We start from the raw sequence: 16,698 nt of genomic DNA, 5'->3' as shown, positions 1-16,698 counted from the left end.
GAGCAAATCATTCATTCAATCAATCTCATCTCGTTTGCCATTGAACTGACCGACCTGCGACGCCTTGCTCCCACGTCTTTGACAATTGCACAGACCCTGTTAATGCGGCTGAAGCTAGACGCGTTTTGGACGGTCAATATAAACCATCAACCACGCAGCATCAGTCATCTTCGGCCTTGGTTGCCCCTCCAAAGACGGCACGAGTCTAGACCTGCAGTACAACCATTTGGCACCAACAGGGTATTGTTATCAAAGACTCTCCGCCAGCCGGAAACCTCACGCAGAGCTTTCCACACAGCTCCACTCCTCAGGAAGGAGACCACCATGACCGACACAAACGTTGAAGCCGCCAAACGGGCCGCTGCACACCAAGCGGTAGCCGATCACTTCGACCCAGCAGCCACGCACGTCGGTATCGGATCCGGCACCACCATTGTCTACGTAGTCGAAGCCATCAAGGAGCGCTCTACAAATCCCAATATCCTCTTCGTACCCACTGGTTTCCAGTCGCGCCAACTCGTAATCAACGCCGGCCTGACTGCCATCTCCTTTGACAGCCTGCCAGACCGCGTCATGCTTGACGTAGCTTTTGACGGCGCAGACGAGGTCGACTCCGAACTCAACTGCATAAAAGGCGGCGGCGCCTGTCTGTTCCAGGAGAAGCTAGTAGCTGAACGCGCAAAGAAGTTTGTGTGTGTAGCAGACTATAGAAAGAGGCAGGACCGCCTCTTGACCAACTGGCCAACGATACCCATCGAGGTTGCGCCACTGTCTCAGCTCAAGGTCGCCGCTGCGCTTAAGATGCTGGGTTCCACCGGGCCCAAGCTAAGGACTACGCTACTGGAGAAGTCAGGGCCCCTGAAGACGGACCAGGATTTCTACATTCTCGATGCCCCGTTTCCTCCACTGCTCACTTCGGCTGATGTCGCGGCTGGCAAGGGCAAGGGAGATGGCAGTGATGGTACCTGGGAAGTCAACAACATCAGCCGGGCTATCAAGGGCCTCACTGGTGTACTCGAAGTTGGCATCTTTGCTGGCTTGAATGGTATCGATGCCCAGGCTCTTCGTGAGAAGGACCAATCCACCAAGGCCGTAAAGGGCGGCCAAAAGCCCGTTGCTGTCTACTTTGGAATGCAAGACGGCAGCATCAAGGTGCGAACAGCCGAAGGCGAGAAATAGATGCAGAAAACTGAGAGGTTGCATAAAATGAGTCGTTGCTAGTGGCATTTATCAGATACCGACGGATAGCAACACAGCATAATGAGCCGTGCCGCACGTCTGCCTTTGACATCACACCACAGAAAGCGACACAAACCACCAAGTAAGCGTGAGAACAAAATCATGATCCACATTTCCATGTCTTCAAGTCCCATAATTTGCATAGTTCCATTCAAAAGAAGAAGAAAGAAATAAAGAACAGAGCACAATAGCTCGCGATGTATGCCCTCGCAGAAGTGAAAAGCCATTCCCTTTTATCCTCAAAGCAGACCGCTGAGCCTAGCTTAGCTTAAAACCTCCTAACCGCCCTCCTCTTATACCCACTTCCTTCATAACTCGCAGGCGTAGGGGCAGCACCGGCCTCGGTCACGTACACTGTCGTTGTGACAACCTCGACCTCATAGACGCAATGCATGCCCTCGGGGCACTGAGGGGCATCTGCGGGAGCAGAGACAGGAGTGACATCTGACGCAGGTGCCTTGACAGGTGTTGGCATGGGAGCAGCGTCATAAGAGTCGACATCCTCGGAATCGTCATCGTCGTTTGCGTCTGTATCATCCTCAGGCTCGCTTGCGTAGCCACTCGGCCTAGGAGCTGCGGGCGCAGCAACGCCCTTGTTGCCTCCATACCCATCTCCATTGCCGCCTGCAGCAGGTGCCGGGGCAGGAGTCGCGGGTGCGGGTGTGGCACTCGTCTCGGGCTCCGCAGCATAGCCGCCACCATAGGAGCCTCCTCCCAAGATTAGACCGACATCCACAGTCTTCTTGACAGGCGTAAGCACCTTGCCCTTGTTTGGTGGTCCGGTCCACTGCCCTGCAGTGCACTTGTTGTTGATGTCAGTGCACTTGTCCTGCCAGATCTTGCAGCCAGCATTTCCAGTCGCCGGGCTGGTGTTGAAGCACACATCAGATTGGTCCCAACAGTTTTGCGCACTCGCCCAGCACGCCTTCTCGGTAGAGTAATCTGGCACCTCTTTGCCGCACCAGTTTGCGTTTTCCATGATGCAACCCGCGGGTTTGAGGCCGGCGGTTTGCACAAGGGCAGCAGCAGTGGCCTTGTTTTGTCCAAGGCTTGACCTCAATTTCGCAACTGGAGGACCGGGAATTTGGTACTTGGAAGCGGGTGTGTTGTAGATGTCAAAGTCGGTGGGGGGAGTGTTGTACTTCATGATACCAGGGATGGAGACTGTGCTCTCTGGGACAAGGTTACCACTGCTCTGGAGGAAGATTTGCGCGCAGCCGGTGTATTCCTGTGGGTCTCCGTCTTTTGCGGCATGCAGGGCGAGAATCTCAGGGCGGGCGAGGTAGTCGCCTCCCTTTAGGCCTTTGGGGAGGTTTACGGAGAGGAGGCCGTTGTTGTCGATGATTTCGTCGGTGCACCACCGGTCCGTGGCAGAGTTGTAACCGTGATCAAAGATCTTGAACCAGCCGTCTCCTGCGGCAGTGTCGGTCGCGGCGTTGTTAACCTTCTTTAGGTAGACGGCGCAGGGGCCCTTGTGGCCGCGGTCAAGACGCTCCTTGGAGGGGTTGTTGGGCCAGGAGCGGATCTCGAATGTCAGAAGAGCACCATCTGGGACGGATTGTACGCGAGAGACACCTTTGGTACCACCAACGTCTGGAGATCTCTGTCAGTGATGCATGTGGAACAAGGAGGTTAGGAGTCGTACTGCAAGCCATGTCATCGCTATCAAGGCTAGGAATGGGACTGCTAGCTTTCGCGATGTTGGGGTTCATACGCATGGCAACACCATCACCCTGTTCACTGTCAGTAACTTGTTCATTCCAAGGTCATGAAAGCCGTACCTGAGGCATGCCATCGACGAAGAAGTCAGTGAAGACTGTGTGAGCAAGAGCAGCAGGGGCCGAAGCCAGAGCTGCAAGAAGAACAGACTGAGTCTTCATAGTGATGGATGATCCGTAGACAAGGTTGTAGATTGTGGATCCAAAAGGGTAGTTGTGATAGTATGACACACGAACGAAGACGACCGGTCACTAGGACTCAAAAATGAATGAATATGCCGAACTAGCGACAATTGAATGAACGAAACAGGCAGCAAAGCGCCTTGGAAAGAGAGACGACAAGTTGGCTTTATGGGAAAGTAGTCCAAAGGATGAACAGAAGAAGGAAAGCAGCTTCGAGGGCGGGCGCTTCGTAGCTTTTTGATTCAAACCAGCCCACTGGTGCGCAATCCCCCGTTACCAGGATCACATCTGACTCCTGCAAACACGGCATCCCTTGGCAGCGCATCCGCATTGCCGCCACTACGGATGAGGTTCCTTGCGACAGATCGCAGAGCCTATCCAGCCCGCTACTCGGGTCGTATCCTTAGCAGTGACGCTGGCCTCGGAAGCGTGCGGTCAGCCTTGAGTAACGCTCGCCCAATAAGCACACGCTGGGGGTCGTACCGCTGAAACGTGAAACACAAACGGACGATTTTAGCAAGACGCCTAGTACAGGTTGCGGAATGGTTCACCCGCTAGATTGACATGGCGCCTTCTCAGACGCCACTAACTCAGGTACCGCGCCTTCATTAAACATGTTTCTCGACCTTTGCGCGTGGCCTCGTGCAGTCCAACAGACTCTGTAGAACATCAAAAAGCGGGGGTATCCATCCTGTCAGGAGCCAGCGCACCCACTCCTTTTGTCAGCGCCAAACATGGTCGAACACGCCGGACATTGGTTTTTTTATGAGAGAGGGGCGTTCTGGAGCTTGCTATTTTGCGACAGCGCGTTTGCGGAGGTCATGTAGTAGTAGGTAATCAATGGATGTCTCGGGGCGGCCCAGGCTGACCGATATGTCGCAATGATGAGCCCTCCGCACTACAATCTCGGCCTGCTACCAAGCGTCTCCGCCCTCATTACCTTCTTCCCGCTACCGGGAGCCGAGTGTAAATCCAAAATTACGGCCACTTGCCATTCGTAGAACCGGGGCAACGATGACATCGCAAAACTCGTATCCGATTGTTGGGCGTCAATTTTGGAAGGGGACGTTTCAAGTTCGTCGTCCAGCATCAGATATGCAGTTGGGGGCGTCTTTGTGTTTACTTTTATCAGGGCAAGGACGCACGAGGTTTGCAGTTGTGCTCCCTTCGCCATTTTCTGTCGTGACACATGACGGCTTTCGACAAGGGCGGGAAATTCCCCTCAAAACCCTGCATCGACCACAGATTAGATTTTCTGTGCCGCTGGCAAATCCCAACAGTAGCCCCTACAGCAAAATTTCAAGGACACAGGACCTTGCACGTGAAGATTGCCGAGCGAAAGTTTACAGGGTCTACCTCACTAGAATACATACATGAACTCTTCTAATATCAGAAGACGGGCTAAAACACTATGTAGAGACTTGAATGAGCCAATTATACAGCTATACTAGAGTCGTATCCTGTGATGAAGAGCTGAGCGTAGGTCTCGTAAATAATGTGGGATATGTTATTGATGCAAGACATACGGGCAGGCTTTGCCAGCATCTTTCACAGGTTGAGACCTCGAAGTGTCTATGACATACCAGAAGAAATGTGTACCGCTATTTGAGAGTGATTGCTTTCAAGTCTAGTATTGGAAAGTATCTAGAGACTACAACGAGTATCACGATCGAGCTGTACAAACCTATAAATAAGTGGGACGTACACGTTATACATATATAACAGTCATCTGTTTTCACCATTAGAATTTTTTGGTAGCAGTAAACGCTAGAGAGAGGTCGGTAAATGGTTGTATTATTTTCCAACTTAGAAGGTTGGACAAAACAATGCACTAGATGCGTTCTGACCTAGCGACAGTGGTAAGCAACATGGGTGCAAGGCGCATTCATGCTTTACCTATTCTTCATGAACAGATTATCGTGAAAAAACAACAACATATGTATGACGTAGAAGGCGCAAAAAATTATCCCTCTAACGGTTTTAGCCCAAATTGAACTCGCTGGCCATACCAGCATGACGCATAAACTTCTCGCGCGCGCGAACTGCCTTCCTCATCTTCGCTGCCTCCTCCGTATCATGACTCTCGGGCAAGTCCAGATCCACAGCCTTCTTCTGTGGCCCTTCATTCTTCCGACTCGCCCCATCCGCCTTCGCACCTCCACGGACTTTGGCAGGCGTCCTATCACTTCGACCGGCTCCTGTTCGTTGTCCGGGCACCTTCATACCAGATGGTCGCTCACGGAGTGCAAAGGCTTTGGCTAGATGACCCAGATGCAGGGATTTGATATCAAAGTACTTGCGTTCGTCTGCGACATGGGTTGCGTAGGCGCGGATGTGGCTTTGGAAGGCTCGACGGGCGGCTTCGAGGCGGGATGGCGAGGCCAGTGCCCAGCGTTCGATAGCCAGTTGGAGATCGGTAGCCTTATCCATGTAGGCGTTCTTTTCCATTACACCGCTAGTAATGAGGCCGCGATTGAGGATCTCGTCTGCATCTTGCCGTGAAATGTGAATCCCTGCTTCTGAATCTTTGCGGTCGGATTTCAGAACATCGACATAGCCTTCTTCGCAGCCGGGCATCAAGAAGATGCATGCGCGTCCATCACGACCCGCACGAGCTGTACGACCGATACGATGCAAATGGTCTTCTCGAGCAAACGCAGGGTCGAACTCAATAACCAAGTCTACATTCGGGAGATCAAGACCACGGGATGCTACATCGGTAGCTATGAGGACGGAGGGTTCCTTGTTCTTCGCGAATTGGGCAAGGGTGGACGTTCGAAGGGACTGTTGGAGGGAGCCGTGGAGGCGATATGCTGTTACTGAATGTGTCTTTGCGGACAGTATCGGGGCTTCTGCATGCGTTACTTCGAGCTTGGTAGGATCTGCTTGTATCGCTTTGGTTTTCTTTGCCTTCTTTTTATCGGAATCCGTGGCGTCTTCCTCTTCTGTATCTTCCTTGTTCTTTTCTGCGCCTCCTTCAAGGTCGCTAGTCAGTATGTCGAAGTGGAAGTCGACCGAATCGGCACATGACATGAAAACAATGGCCTTCATGACTGAGCCCTTGCGCGCGAAAGCCCGCTTGAGATAGGCCATCAAGGATACCAGTCGTAGTTTTGGTGCAACTACCGCATACGATTGTTTCAGCTGTGCGGGAGCATAGAACGTTTGGTCGTCCTTTGTGTCGCTCACGTCCGGTCCCTTTTCCAATGGATCGGCTCGAATGTGGACTGCATCTTTCAGACTGATTTGCCCTAGCCTCTCCACATCCATCTTCATGGTTGCAGAGCAGAGTACGGTCGTGCGTTTCTCAGGCAGTCCCGGTATCCGCGACTTCTCATCTTTCTTCGCGCGCATTCGTAGGTTCAGTGCACCCACAATCTTCTGGATCTCCTGCTCGAACCCGAGCTCCATCAGACGATCGCCCTCATCCAAAACCAGCCATCGTACGTTGCTCACATCCAGAGCCTCGGTGTGTTCAAGATGGTCAACCAGTCGACCAGGCGTTGCAACCAGAATATTAATACCCTTTCGTAGTCGCGCTTTCTCAGATTTTTTCTTTTCACCACCGATGACTGTCGTCGCGACTAGCCAGTGAGCGCAGCCCAATAACTTTTCCAGCACGAATGCGATTTGCTTGCTCAATTCTCGCGTTGGCGCCATGATGATGGCAAATAAGCCCGAATTTCGTTGGACATTCTCGTCGATTTTCCGCTTCCTCATGTTCGCAGAGAGCTCCATCAGTCTTTGTACAATCGGCAGCAAGTATGCCAATGTCTTTCCCGAACCAGTCTCTGCCTGAATGAAGGCATCTGAGTCGTCCTTGACTAGTTGTGTGATGGCCGCCTTCTGAATAGCGGTGGGTGCTTTCAACTCCATCTTGTTCAGCAGATGTGTAGCAAGGGTTGTGGATATGCCGAGTGAGGTAAACGTATCGAGTTCGCTGCTGAGTGGCGCATTGGACGGTTCGACAGGCGCATCGTCTTCGTGTTTTTCGGGGGCCTGCAGTTTCGTCGTCGAGGTGGGATTGTAGGTGAACAGAGAAGAAATAACCTGCTTGCCTCCCTTTGGCGCACTCTGTTGTTCACCAGGTCTCTTAGTCGCAGCTGAGTTTGATTGCGGCCTGAAGTTTGCGTTATCCGTCTTCTCAGTCGTCCTGGGCCTGAAGTCTCCGCTAACGCGCGCTCTCTTCACTGGCCTGTCGCCGGTGTCGGGTAGTTCTGGGCTCTTGGATGTGCGTGCTTTCCTCGGCCCCAGCTCTATGCGATTCACGTTGGTCGCATTATCCACGGCCTTTTTCGGTACCGTCTCTCCATTTAAACGTGCAGTCGCCTTGGTGTGCCAGTTTTGCGCCGCCTTCTTCGCGGTAAGACGACTTTTCCAGTTGCCGCCTTTGAAACTCGGCTTGGCTAGAATACCACTGTCGGGTATGGAGAAATTGAGGAGCATGCCATCGTCAGCCATGTTGCTCTATGTCGGCGGGTGTGATGGCGAGTTGGTGGGGCTGTGAAATGCGACACAAGACGGATGGAAATCAAACCCATTCTGCCATCTTTTTTAGTGGGGCACTAGGCTCAATCAGATGATGCCTCAGAAACGAGTCGGCTTGACTACTGCAAGCTTCTCACTTTGTACGTAGCCATGGCTGCCTGTCTGTCTGTCTGCTCGCTGATGCCTTGGGCCTTTTCTACTCATACGTCGTTGCGGAGCTCTTCACTTGCCCTTGGCAATGTTGCGTGATTGCATAGCTAGGGTAATAGTCAGCACCTTCCCCGACACCTCCGCAACTCTCCGCAATGCCATCGCTCCGACACACAGCTGGTGAAGATAGTCCTCGATACATGACAATGAGTCCAAGTTAATAGCATGCAGTGTTTATTGTGCATCCACGTGTCTCATCTAACTTCTCGCGCGCATTGCCAGCTTCTGCGAGGGGCAATGGCATCCGCTTTCTCTCCGCAAGCTCATCTTTCCGGACCGCATCTCCCTCTGCCTCACAGGCGCATATCTTTCGCCATGTAGCACCTCTACGCGCATATCGCCGGGATCTGCGCTTCAACAAACGTACTGTTGGTCTGGTCCCCACCATGGGCGCCCTGCATGAGGGCCACGTCTCGCTCATGCGACATGCGGCAGCAGAGAACACGGACGTATTCGTGACAATCTACGTGAATCCCACCCAATTCGGGCTAAATGAGGATCTGGACTCGTATCCAAAGACATGGGATGCAGACATGCAACTTCTAGAGAAGCTGAATGGGGAGCTGGCGAGCGCAGGACAAGGACGGGTCACGGCTGTCTTCGCACCGAACACGAAGACAATGTACCCTACATCGCCGCCAGACAGTAGCATACCGGGCGTAGGTAGCTTCATCGAGATGCGCCCGCTCGGTCAGCTCCTTGAGGGCGCCTCAAGGCCCGTCTTCTTTCGCGGCGTGGCAACAGTATGCATGAAGCTCTTCAACATCTGCGCACCGGACCGCGTCTATTTTGGTCAGAAAGACATCCAACAAACTCGTATCATCAAGCGTTTAATTACAGATTTTCACATGGACATGGAATTGCGCATCGTCCCTACGTCAAGGGAGTCGGACGGACTTGCCCTCTCTTCCCGCAATGTGTACCTGGGTGCACGCCGTCGCAAAGTCGGAATCGTCCTGAATGAGGCGCTCCGCAAGGCAGAACTGCAATATAAGAACGGTATGCGGCTACGGAACGACGTCCTATGGCCTGCGTTCGATCACGGCAACATGACCCTGCTTGAGCAAGAGCAGATGGAACCGAGCAAACGCGCCAAGTTCCAAGTCGACTACATCAGTCTTGCTGACCCTGATACAATGGACGAGATTGACGTAATCGACGATAGTAAGGGGGCCATTTTGAGCGGGGCAGTCAAGATGCTGCCTGTTGAGGAACCACAGGAAGGCGAAGAGCTGGGACAGTTGGATGCCAACGGTCAACAAGTTCCAGTGCGATTGATTGACAACACCATTTTGGCACCAATGAGATGAGTAGTGCTCGTGTAAATAGGTCAAGGCCCGAATCTATGCATTTTGCACTCGCGAGTCTCAAAGTTAGAATATGCATGACAGTTCTGAACGTCCTTTAAGTGTCCAATTACACTTTCATTGCCCTGTCGCAAGTCTTTCTGTTGGTCCTGTTTTCATTCGAACGTTTCTCTATTGGTCAGCCTAGACTTTTCTTCTCTGGTAGGCAACGACTCTGCTGCAGGGTCCATTAGAAAGACAAACACTCGACGTCCGACTCACCCCACCTTGTACCTCTTTCCTCGATCAACTTTCTGCCTTCACCCCAATAATGTACACCAATCAGTCGCCTGCGACCACCAGCGCGCAAGATGCCACGTTCTCGAGGCTCACCACCGCGCTCACGTCAGTGGTCACAACCTCGTTCACCCACGTCTACAACATTGCTCCTGCCTCCTTCACCCCACGCCGCATAACACCAAATCCCTTCTTCCCGCAAGCTACAAACCCCGTCTGGGTCCCCAGTGAATCTGAGGTCCCTGTGGAATGGCAGCCGCAAATCGAAAAAGACGAGGAAAACCACATGTTCAAGTTCTGGATTTTCGTGATCGCGTTGTTTGGAATGGTGGTGCTGATTCCGTTGCTGTGCGGACTGTGGTGGTAAGTTGCATGTTTCGCCCTTGTGTATCTGGCGGTGGGACATATTGGCTGGGAAATGAGGATTGCGCTGATCAAGATACAGGATGCTCAGTGCTGGATGTCGATCCAAGCCCAAGTACAAAGCAGCGCGTAGCGAGACGAATTGGGAGCGTGAAATGGACGAGGAGGAGGAGAGGAAGTTTAGTGGTAGAGCAAGGGGTGGCGGGTTCCGCTGGTTTGGATGAATGGTTAGTGATGCTGTTCTTGACAAGGGACAACTCTGATGATAAGATGGGGATACGATCCTACAAATCAGTGGCATGTGCGGCAAGGCACACGAATCCCGACGGCATTGCAAATAAGGTGTTTTGATGATATATCCTTTGACATGATGATTACATTACCAAGCAAACAATTTGCTCTCCCACAAATGTTCCAAGTATATTCGTACAAGTACACGCTGAAGCTCTTTAGCATATCAACTTTCTGAACTTTATCAGGTTCATAAAACCTCCCAAATCCAGAGATCCTTGCACTGCCTACTAGACACTGACTCTCATCAGCCTTTCCCGCTCCCCATTCACAAAACTATCCGTCTCCCTATCCTCAATTCCAGCCTCCCCATCAACACGGTCATTCTTCTCGCCCCGAATCCTCTCCTTTCCCTTCCCTCTGTCCTTCCCCGTCAAGCTCAACGTTCTTGGCGAATCCGCCCTTTCCTTCTTATCCTCCCAATCCCACTCCGAATTGAGCGTCATCGCACTCTCCCCCGCCTTCTTGTGGAGTGTCTTGTATGGGACCTCATCCTCGCCGCTGGAGTCGCTGCTATATCGCCGCTCGCTATGCCACATGTTTTTCATGCGCATAGCGGGCGGACTGTCTTCTTTGTGCGTGTGGTGCGGCGGCGTGGCAACACTCATGGGGAGATCCTTGGATGCGGCGTTTAGGAGGATCGTGGATGGTTCGCGGAAGGAAGGGGCTGTGGAAGAGGTGGTGGTGGGTGATGAGGGGGAAGTAGCTTGGAAGGGATTTGTGGGCAAGGATGGTGTTGGGGGGTGCGAAGTTGCTGTGGGGGAAGGAGGCGTAGTGGGAGGATGCGACTGTAGGCTCAAAAGGCGGATGGCGTCGGTGGATGCTTTTTCGCGGATCTGACGGCGCTGGGCATCTATGAGGCCGGGGAGAGAATCAGAAATGTCGATTATACGGACGTCAGTTGGGGAGCCCTGGGGATGTTGTCAGATGGATTTGGTGTAGACAGGTGGGCGGCGGTTACATACGATAGAAAGGGAGCGCTTTCGCTCATGCTTGGTACAGCATAGGAGGCTATTTCGGAACTTTCCTACGATATCTCTGAATGTCATTGTAAAAGAAGAATGGCCCCCAGAGGTGGATGTGTGTGTGCGCACGTGTGTGTGGTAGTTGGCCCGATCTTCCAAAAGACGTTATCCGAATGAACGAAGGTAGGATGGAGCAATATATGCAGTGATCTAATGAAAGATGCTGCAAGCGACCAACAACACAAGGCCAATGTAAGCAAGAGATCGACACTTTGATACACGCTAACAATACAAAGAAGCTAACGTCAAGAAACGAGAGAGGAGGGGAGAGTAAGAGACAAACTACGATACCAAAAGATCATGGAGTGTATCTGATGCGTAGGATCAGGTATGTGTAATGGAGAAAAGAGCTCCACTCAAAGTATAAGAGAAGGACGAGAAATTTGGTTTCCTAAGCGACTCGTTTGGCAAGAACTTTCACCGCGTGGCGCTGGGTTCATCCCTTGCGGGTTGTAGTCATTGTTCCGTCTGATATTCCTTTGTTTTCGTTGAGGGGTGATGGGGCGCGGGTCTCGTAACCGCGGAATTTGCACCAGCGTTCAAAGCATAGAACTTTTTAAGAGCATTGCTTAAAGAGCACAGTGTGTTTGTTTCCAGAATCAAAGGATAAGTCGTAGAAGAAGCACTGTTCCTAATAGTGCCATGGGCGTACTAACCTGAGACTGTGATCGCAAAAGTTAATCACTTGCTAGTTTCGGGTTGCGGCGGCGTTCTTCCATGTGTTACCGGCCTTGCATTCGTGTCGCATTCTTGATTCAGGTACCAGAGGGAACGCGTGTTTGTGATCTTACTGCCGGCTTCATATAAGCTGCATGTATGGAATATAATGTTTCACCTTGCGGCATGAAGCCATAGCGGGTCCAACATGTTTCGTGACAGTGTAGTACACTCCCGAGACGCGTGCTCAGGTGACTGCGCGCACCGCGCTTTGATCCTGTTCTGGTAGCACCAATTGGTGACATTTTCGTAGCCTCAACGTCACGGAGCGGTCGCGACCGACACCAGTAGCACACAAGGCAAGCATCAGTGATAGTACAAAGCACTGGGATGAAAGATTCATTGGATTATGTGGCATGCCTTTGACAGATGGCAGGGGGTCATCTTCTTTCTTCGCAGGGAGAGACAGATTGCTTCGTGTTCCTTTCCCTGGTGGTACCTATGTGTCTAATGCGGTACTGTCTATTTTGGGTAATCTTTGACGTGGTAGCTCTTGAGTTTGACAAATTGATCAAAGCCAAATTTGCTCAGCGTTTGACCTTTTCCAGAATCCTTCCAGCCGACCCATGCTAGATCCTACATATGTCAGTAACTAGTCTGTATAGGGGTAGGAAAACTTACAGGTGCAGGGTAGTCGCATCGGTTTACAAAGACAGTACCGGCTTCGACATCATCCGCGAGCTCGTGTCCTTTGCTCACATCCTTGGTCCAGATACTGGCTGTGAGACCGAATTGGCTGTCGTTCATGAGCTTAATTGCCTCCGCATCATCCTTGACCTTCATAACTGGAATGACAGGGCCAAAGGTTTCCTCTGTCATCACGACCATATTATGCGTGACGTTCGTCAGAAGCGTTGGCGCAACGTAGTTGCCATCGGGAGGTGGATTCTTGAACGTGGCATTATCCGGGGTCGCGTCATTGGCGCCCTTCTCCAAAGCGTCCTTGATGTGCGCTTGTATAGTTTCTGCTGATCGCTTCGAGACCACGGGACCGACATGTGTGCTCTTGTCAAATGGATCACCAAGCTTGTACCCGCTGAGTACTTCCTGGAGCGCCTTCACGAACTCATCGTGGATCTTCTCGTCCACATATACTCGCTCAACGCTGCAGCAGCTTTGACCTGAGTTGAACACGGCACCATCAACGAGTTCCTCTGCAGCCCACTTCACGTCGACATCGGAACGTACGTAGGCGGGGTCCTTGCCTCCCAGTTCAAGGCCGACCCGAAGCGGAACCCGATCATTTGCAGCTTGCTGTACTGCTAAGCCATTGGCCACTGATCCAGTAAAACAGACGAGCTGTATTTGTGGCGAACGCGCAATCGACTCAATATGGCTAATGGATCCACTGTGGAAGATCTGAAGCACACCATCAGGTAGGCCGGCATCTTTGAAGATTTGTTGAATTTGCTCGGCACTGGTTGGCGTTTGCGGGGAAGGCTTGAGGATCACCGAGTTTCCTGCTAGTAGGGCAGGTACTAGTGAGTTTATGAGGGTTAGATATGGGTACTTGAGGCAGAATTAGCACGTAAGAAACTAGAATGTCCTGTGATGAACGCACGTTCCACGGAAACAGGATCAAGACAGGCCCAAGAGGAACTTTCCTGACGTAACGCTTGAAACCCTTCTCCGGCTCTCCATCAGTGTCCTTAAGTGTCTCGTCACTGATTTTGAGTAGGTACTCACCACGCATGACCGCGGTAGTGACTTCCTTGGGAGTATAGGCGATAGGACGACCCATCTGTTCGGTGATCTCTTTGCCCAAGACATCTTGGCGGTCGTTGAGTAGCTTCAAGGCTTGCTTGACGATCTTCTGCCGCTCGGCTAGAGAAGTGCGTCGATAGGATTCGAACGCGGCTGCAGCTGTCTCAGGCAGAGATTTGATATCAGCATCTGAAAGGCCGTTGCGAGTAAGGACCGGCTTGTTCGTAATGGGAGAGATTGTAGTTATCTTTTCCAGCGACATGATGGCGGCGTATGTAATACTTCTGGGTCAATTGAACAGAAGATGCACGATGAGCAAAGACCACAATGTTGCTTCAGTGGTGTCTTGACAGCAGTCAATTTTGAGTTGCAGCGTTGCGCCGCCAGATCGGAGATGACGTACGATAGCGCTAAAACTAGGCCACGCACGTGCCATTATTGTGGAGGACATTCGCATCTTCACGCCGAAAAACGGACTCCAGTGTCCGCTTATCAACAACAGCCATTGCGATAGACGTCTCGACACTCGAGCTGTAGCGGCTACTAAAGATTATGCACCGGAACCGCCTCAAAGCTCCTTAAACAGACAGCATCGCAGCATCCAGGAACATACCCGGTCACCTGGTAATCTACAGAATGACGCAGGACCATATCTCAACTCAGACATAACCATGGCTCATTCTGAAGAGGCTAGATATCGACGGCGTAGCTTCGGGCCTTTTCGTGCAGCCTTGCTGACGTGCCGCGAAAGCGTGCCACGGCATCCAGCCAGCGCTACAGCCGGCAATGCACTGGTACGGGTTTAGAGATGATGGTCACGTTGAGAGTCTAGGATTTTTGTGGCAATAGGGATGTGGTGTTGCTGATTCTTTGGAATCGTGAACCAAACTGGTCGATATCTTGCCACAAAAGCCCGGCAAGTGTGTCGACACTCTGCTACTCTTTGAAAGGCAGTCTCCGCCCTGGATGGCCTGGCTACGTTCCCAAATAGTGTAAATTGAGCAACATGCGGGAACAAGGACCCTACGACCCTTCCGCTACGGCCTAGGAAGCCGCTGCCGAAGAACCTTTGATCTGATTCACTCGGCACTAAGTTGCGGGGCGAGATATTAACCACTGACCCATCATGTCATATGGACTCCATAGTATGCCTGCTACGCAAATAGCTCGGCATTTCCCCCTGCACCCAGTTTTTGGACACGTCGTAGTTAGTGTAACCTCGAGTAATAGACGACTACAAGGACTCAGACTGGAAACGGAGCGTCAGCACACCCTGCAGGTCACAAACGGCATGTGATCTCTTCCACATTGCATGTCTTGGTGGCATGGACTGTCTTCGCTTGCGCTCATCAATAAAACCCACGAGACGCATGCATGTGGCGGCGGCGTCAAGGCCTGCGCACGCAATATGTGCAAATCGACAAGCCAAGCTCGAGTCGGAACTGGGGGGGAGCCGTGGTGCCTGGCGTACTTGTCTCTCTTTCTTGTTCTAGGCTGCGGTCATCCTAGCCTGTTTCTGTTAACAAGGGCCTCGAAAGTCATCATGGTGTGTTGGTCTGTACTTCCGGCCACGTTCAATCTCCTGTCACTGGCCTGTTGAAAGCCTACTAAGCCCACAAAAGGGCTGCCCTATCAATATATGCGTGTTACGTCCAGCCTATAGCTCGTAAAGTCGCACATCCCCCAAAAATTCTTTCACGAATGGGACCATGAACCCATTGCACAAGATCATTGCTGCATACACGGCACGTCTTACGTCCAAGCGCCCCATAGCTTGTTACTACGCAAGCGATCCTGTTACACCAAAGTAAAAGCAGGGCAGGCACGTGTGGTTTCTCTAAGAAAAATCCCGCATCGTCTCTGGTGGCTTTGCCGTAGGGCAAACTCACCTAGCTGAACAGCATGTCAACACCTCTCCCATGGGTAGCCATATAAAAACATATGCCTGTGATACTGATCATAATACAGACATAGCTGTGTGGAAACGTATTACGAGTAAGCGGAACCAGTCGAACTAGCGTTAAGCCTGCATATTTTTGAGGACGCACTGCACCCTATCTACATGGTGGTTCTTGGTTGATGGCATTCTGCTTGCATTACCCTCCCTCTCTTGGGCCTCAAATGCGCGGGGAGATGCGAATCATGATGCCGAACGTTTTCTCTCTGGTCGTATACAAATCTCATCTCTATGTCTAGGTCAGTAAGATTGGATCAACCCAACACTCCCTGTAGCCTTTCCCCAGAGTTGATCAATCATACAATTTACGCAAGGACAAGACTGCTTTCACAGCAGCTGAACTGAACACGTCGCATGTTTTCAGGTTGCAGTCGATCGGCAATTACACTCAGATGTACGTAGCAGGGATTGTTTTTCTTTTGCTATTATAATCCCGGTAACTGGTATCAAGCCATGGGTTGTGCTTTTCCGAGTAGGCCTATCATTATCAAGAATTTTCAATATCGCTGGGGCAATCTTATTAGACAAATTTTGATTGAAAGCCAGGACTGTTAGCCTAGCAGTAGAACGTGAGTCACAGAGAACTGCATCCAAAAGAGACCAGGTTTGAACAAAGAAGACGAGAAAGATGGTTATCTTGTGGAGATGGATATACTCGCTGAACATGGTCATGTCATAATATTCTGGTTGTTATGTAGGACGTTGACCTCAAGCGCAGGCTAAGCTACAGAGGGGCGCTTCTAAGCCACGGCGGACAGCATTCGACGGGCAGAACGCGGAGCGATCCGCTTACTTCACGGCCTTCTCGCCCTGCATTCATCCATGTTCAAACCGGTCAGCTAATGGTCTCGTGATGTGGAACTCTGAAGTTTACGACAAGCTATCGAGAGAACTAGTCACGATCAATTTGGATTCTCCACTGAGGCAATGTGCCTCTGTTATCAAATTATTGACAGCCATTGCATCCTACTGAGCGGAGCAGGCCGCCCCTTGGATTTGTAGGCTCGGTTTCTCTGGCGCCACCCGCTTCGAAGGAGTGCAGCCAGGCGTAGCTGACAGGAACAAGCTACGACAGCCTAGTCATCAAGTTGGGATTATAACGCAACATGTTATGGGCCAGATTTTGTGCATATCAGGGCGTCCACAAAAGTTGCTTGGCATACTGTACTTCGCTCCGCCTACTGCAGGTGGCGGTCCTGAGTCGCTGCTGAATGTGGAGA

General features: G+C 51.6%; 8 protein-coding genes across 8 annotated transcripts; 3 read left to right on the top strand and 5 right to left on the bottom strand.

Annotated features, from left to right (window-relative positions):
• Positions 1–324: 324 nt before the first annotated feature.
• PtrM4_032860 (RpiA, Ribose 5-phosphate isomerase) lies at positions 325–1,179 on the top strand (the record flags this gene model as incomplete). Its single annotated transcript, XM_001939121.2, has 1 exon — positions 325–1,179. One exon carries the CDS (start codon positions 325–327, stop codon positions 1,177–1,179), a length of 855 nt encoding a protein of 284 aa, XP_001939156.1.
• Positions 1,180–1,507: 328 nt separating this feature from the next.
• Positions 1,508–1,714, bottom strand: PtrM4_032850 (uncharacterized protein; the record flags this gene model as incomplete). Its single annotated transcript, XM_066104019.1, has 1 exon — positions 1,508–1,714. The coding sequence occupies one exon, from the start codon at positions 1,712–1,714 to the stop codon at positions 1,508–1,510; it is 207 nt and encodes a 68-aa protein (XP_065966221.1).
• Positions 1,715–1,959: 245 nt separating this feature from the next.
• On the bottom strand, positions 1,960–3,119 carry PtrM4_032840 (uncharacterized protein; the record flags this gene model as incomplete). The annotated part of the gene is made up of 4 exons (XM_066104018.1): positions 1,960–1,981; positions 2,043–2,832; positions 2,885–2,972; positions 3,021–3,119. 4 exons carry the CDS (start codon positions 3,117–3,119, stop codon positions 1,960–1,962), a joined length of 999 nt encoding a protein of 332 aa, XP_065966220.1.
• A 2,001-nt stretch (positions 3,120–5,120) lies between these two features.
• Positions 5,121–7,601, bottom strand: PtrM4_032830 (SrmB, Superfamily II DNA and RNA helicase; the record flags this gene model as incomplete). Its single annotated transcript, XM_001939119.1, has 1 exon — positions 5,121–7,601. One exon carries the CDS (start codon positions 7,599–7,601, stop codon positions 5,121–5,123), a length of 2,481 nt encoding a protein of 826 aa, XP_001939154.1.
• A 623-nt stretch (positions 7,602–8,224) lies between these two features.
• Positions 8,225–9,148, top strand: PtrM4_032820 (PanC, Panthothenate synthetase; the record flags this gene model as incomplete). The annotated part of the gene is made up of 1 exon (XM_001939118.2): positions 8,225–9,148. One exon carries the CDS (start codon positions 8,225–8,227, stop codon positions 9,146–9,148), a length of 924 nt encoding a protein of 307 aa, XP_001939153.1.
• A 307-nt stretch (positions 9,149–9,455) lies between these two features.
• On the top strand, positions 9,456–10,008 carry PtrM4_032810 (uncharacterized protein; the record flags this gene model as incomplete). The annotated part of the gene is made up of 2 exons (XM_001939117.1): positions 9,456–9,784; positions 9,867–10,008. The coding sequence occupies 2 exons, from the start codon at positions 9,456–9,458 to the stop codon at positions 10,006–10,008; spliced, it is 471 nt and encodes a 156-aa protein (XP_001939152.1).
• Positions 10,009–10,305: 297 nt separating this feature from the next.
• PtrM4_032800 (DUF3824 multi-domain protein) lies at positions 10,306–11,124 on the bottom strand (the record flags this gene model as incomplete). Its single annotated transcript, XM_001939116.1, has 2 exons — positions 10,306–10,986; positions 11,041–11,124. 2 exons carry the CDS (start codon positions 11,122–11,124, stop codon positions 10,306–10,308), a joined length of 765 nt encoding a protein of 254 aa, XP_001939151.1.
• Positions 11,125–12,279: 1,155 nt separating this feature from the next.
• Positions 12,280–13,783, bottom strand: PtrM4_032790 (PutA, NAD-dependent aldehyde dehydrogenase; the record flags this gene model as incomplete). The annotated part of the gene is made up of 3 exons (XM_001939115.2): positions 12,280–12,393; positions 12,439–13,326; positions 13,379–13,783. 3 exons carry the CDS (start codon positions 13,781–13,783, stop codon positions 12,280–12,282), a joined length of 1,407 nt encoding a protein of 468 aa, XP_001939150.1.
• Between the last annotated feature and the right edge of the window lie 2,915 nt (positions 13,784–16,698).

This window comes from Pyrenophora tritici-repentis, chromosome 1 (assembly GCF_003171515.1).
Source record: "Pyrenophora tritici-repentis strain M4 chromosome 1, whole genome shotgun sequence".
Taxonomy (NCBI): Eukaryota; Fungi; Ascomycota; class Dothideomycetes; order Pleosporales; family Pleosporaceae; genus Pyrenophora; species Pyrenophora tritici-repentis.
Note: the sequence above shows the minus strand (reverse complement) of the source record. Positions and strands in the feature narration are given on the sequence as shown.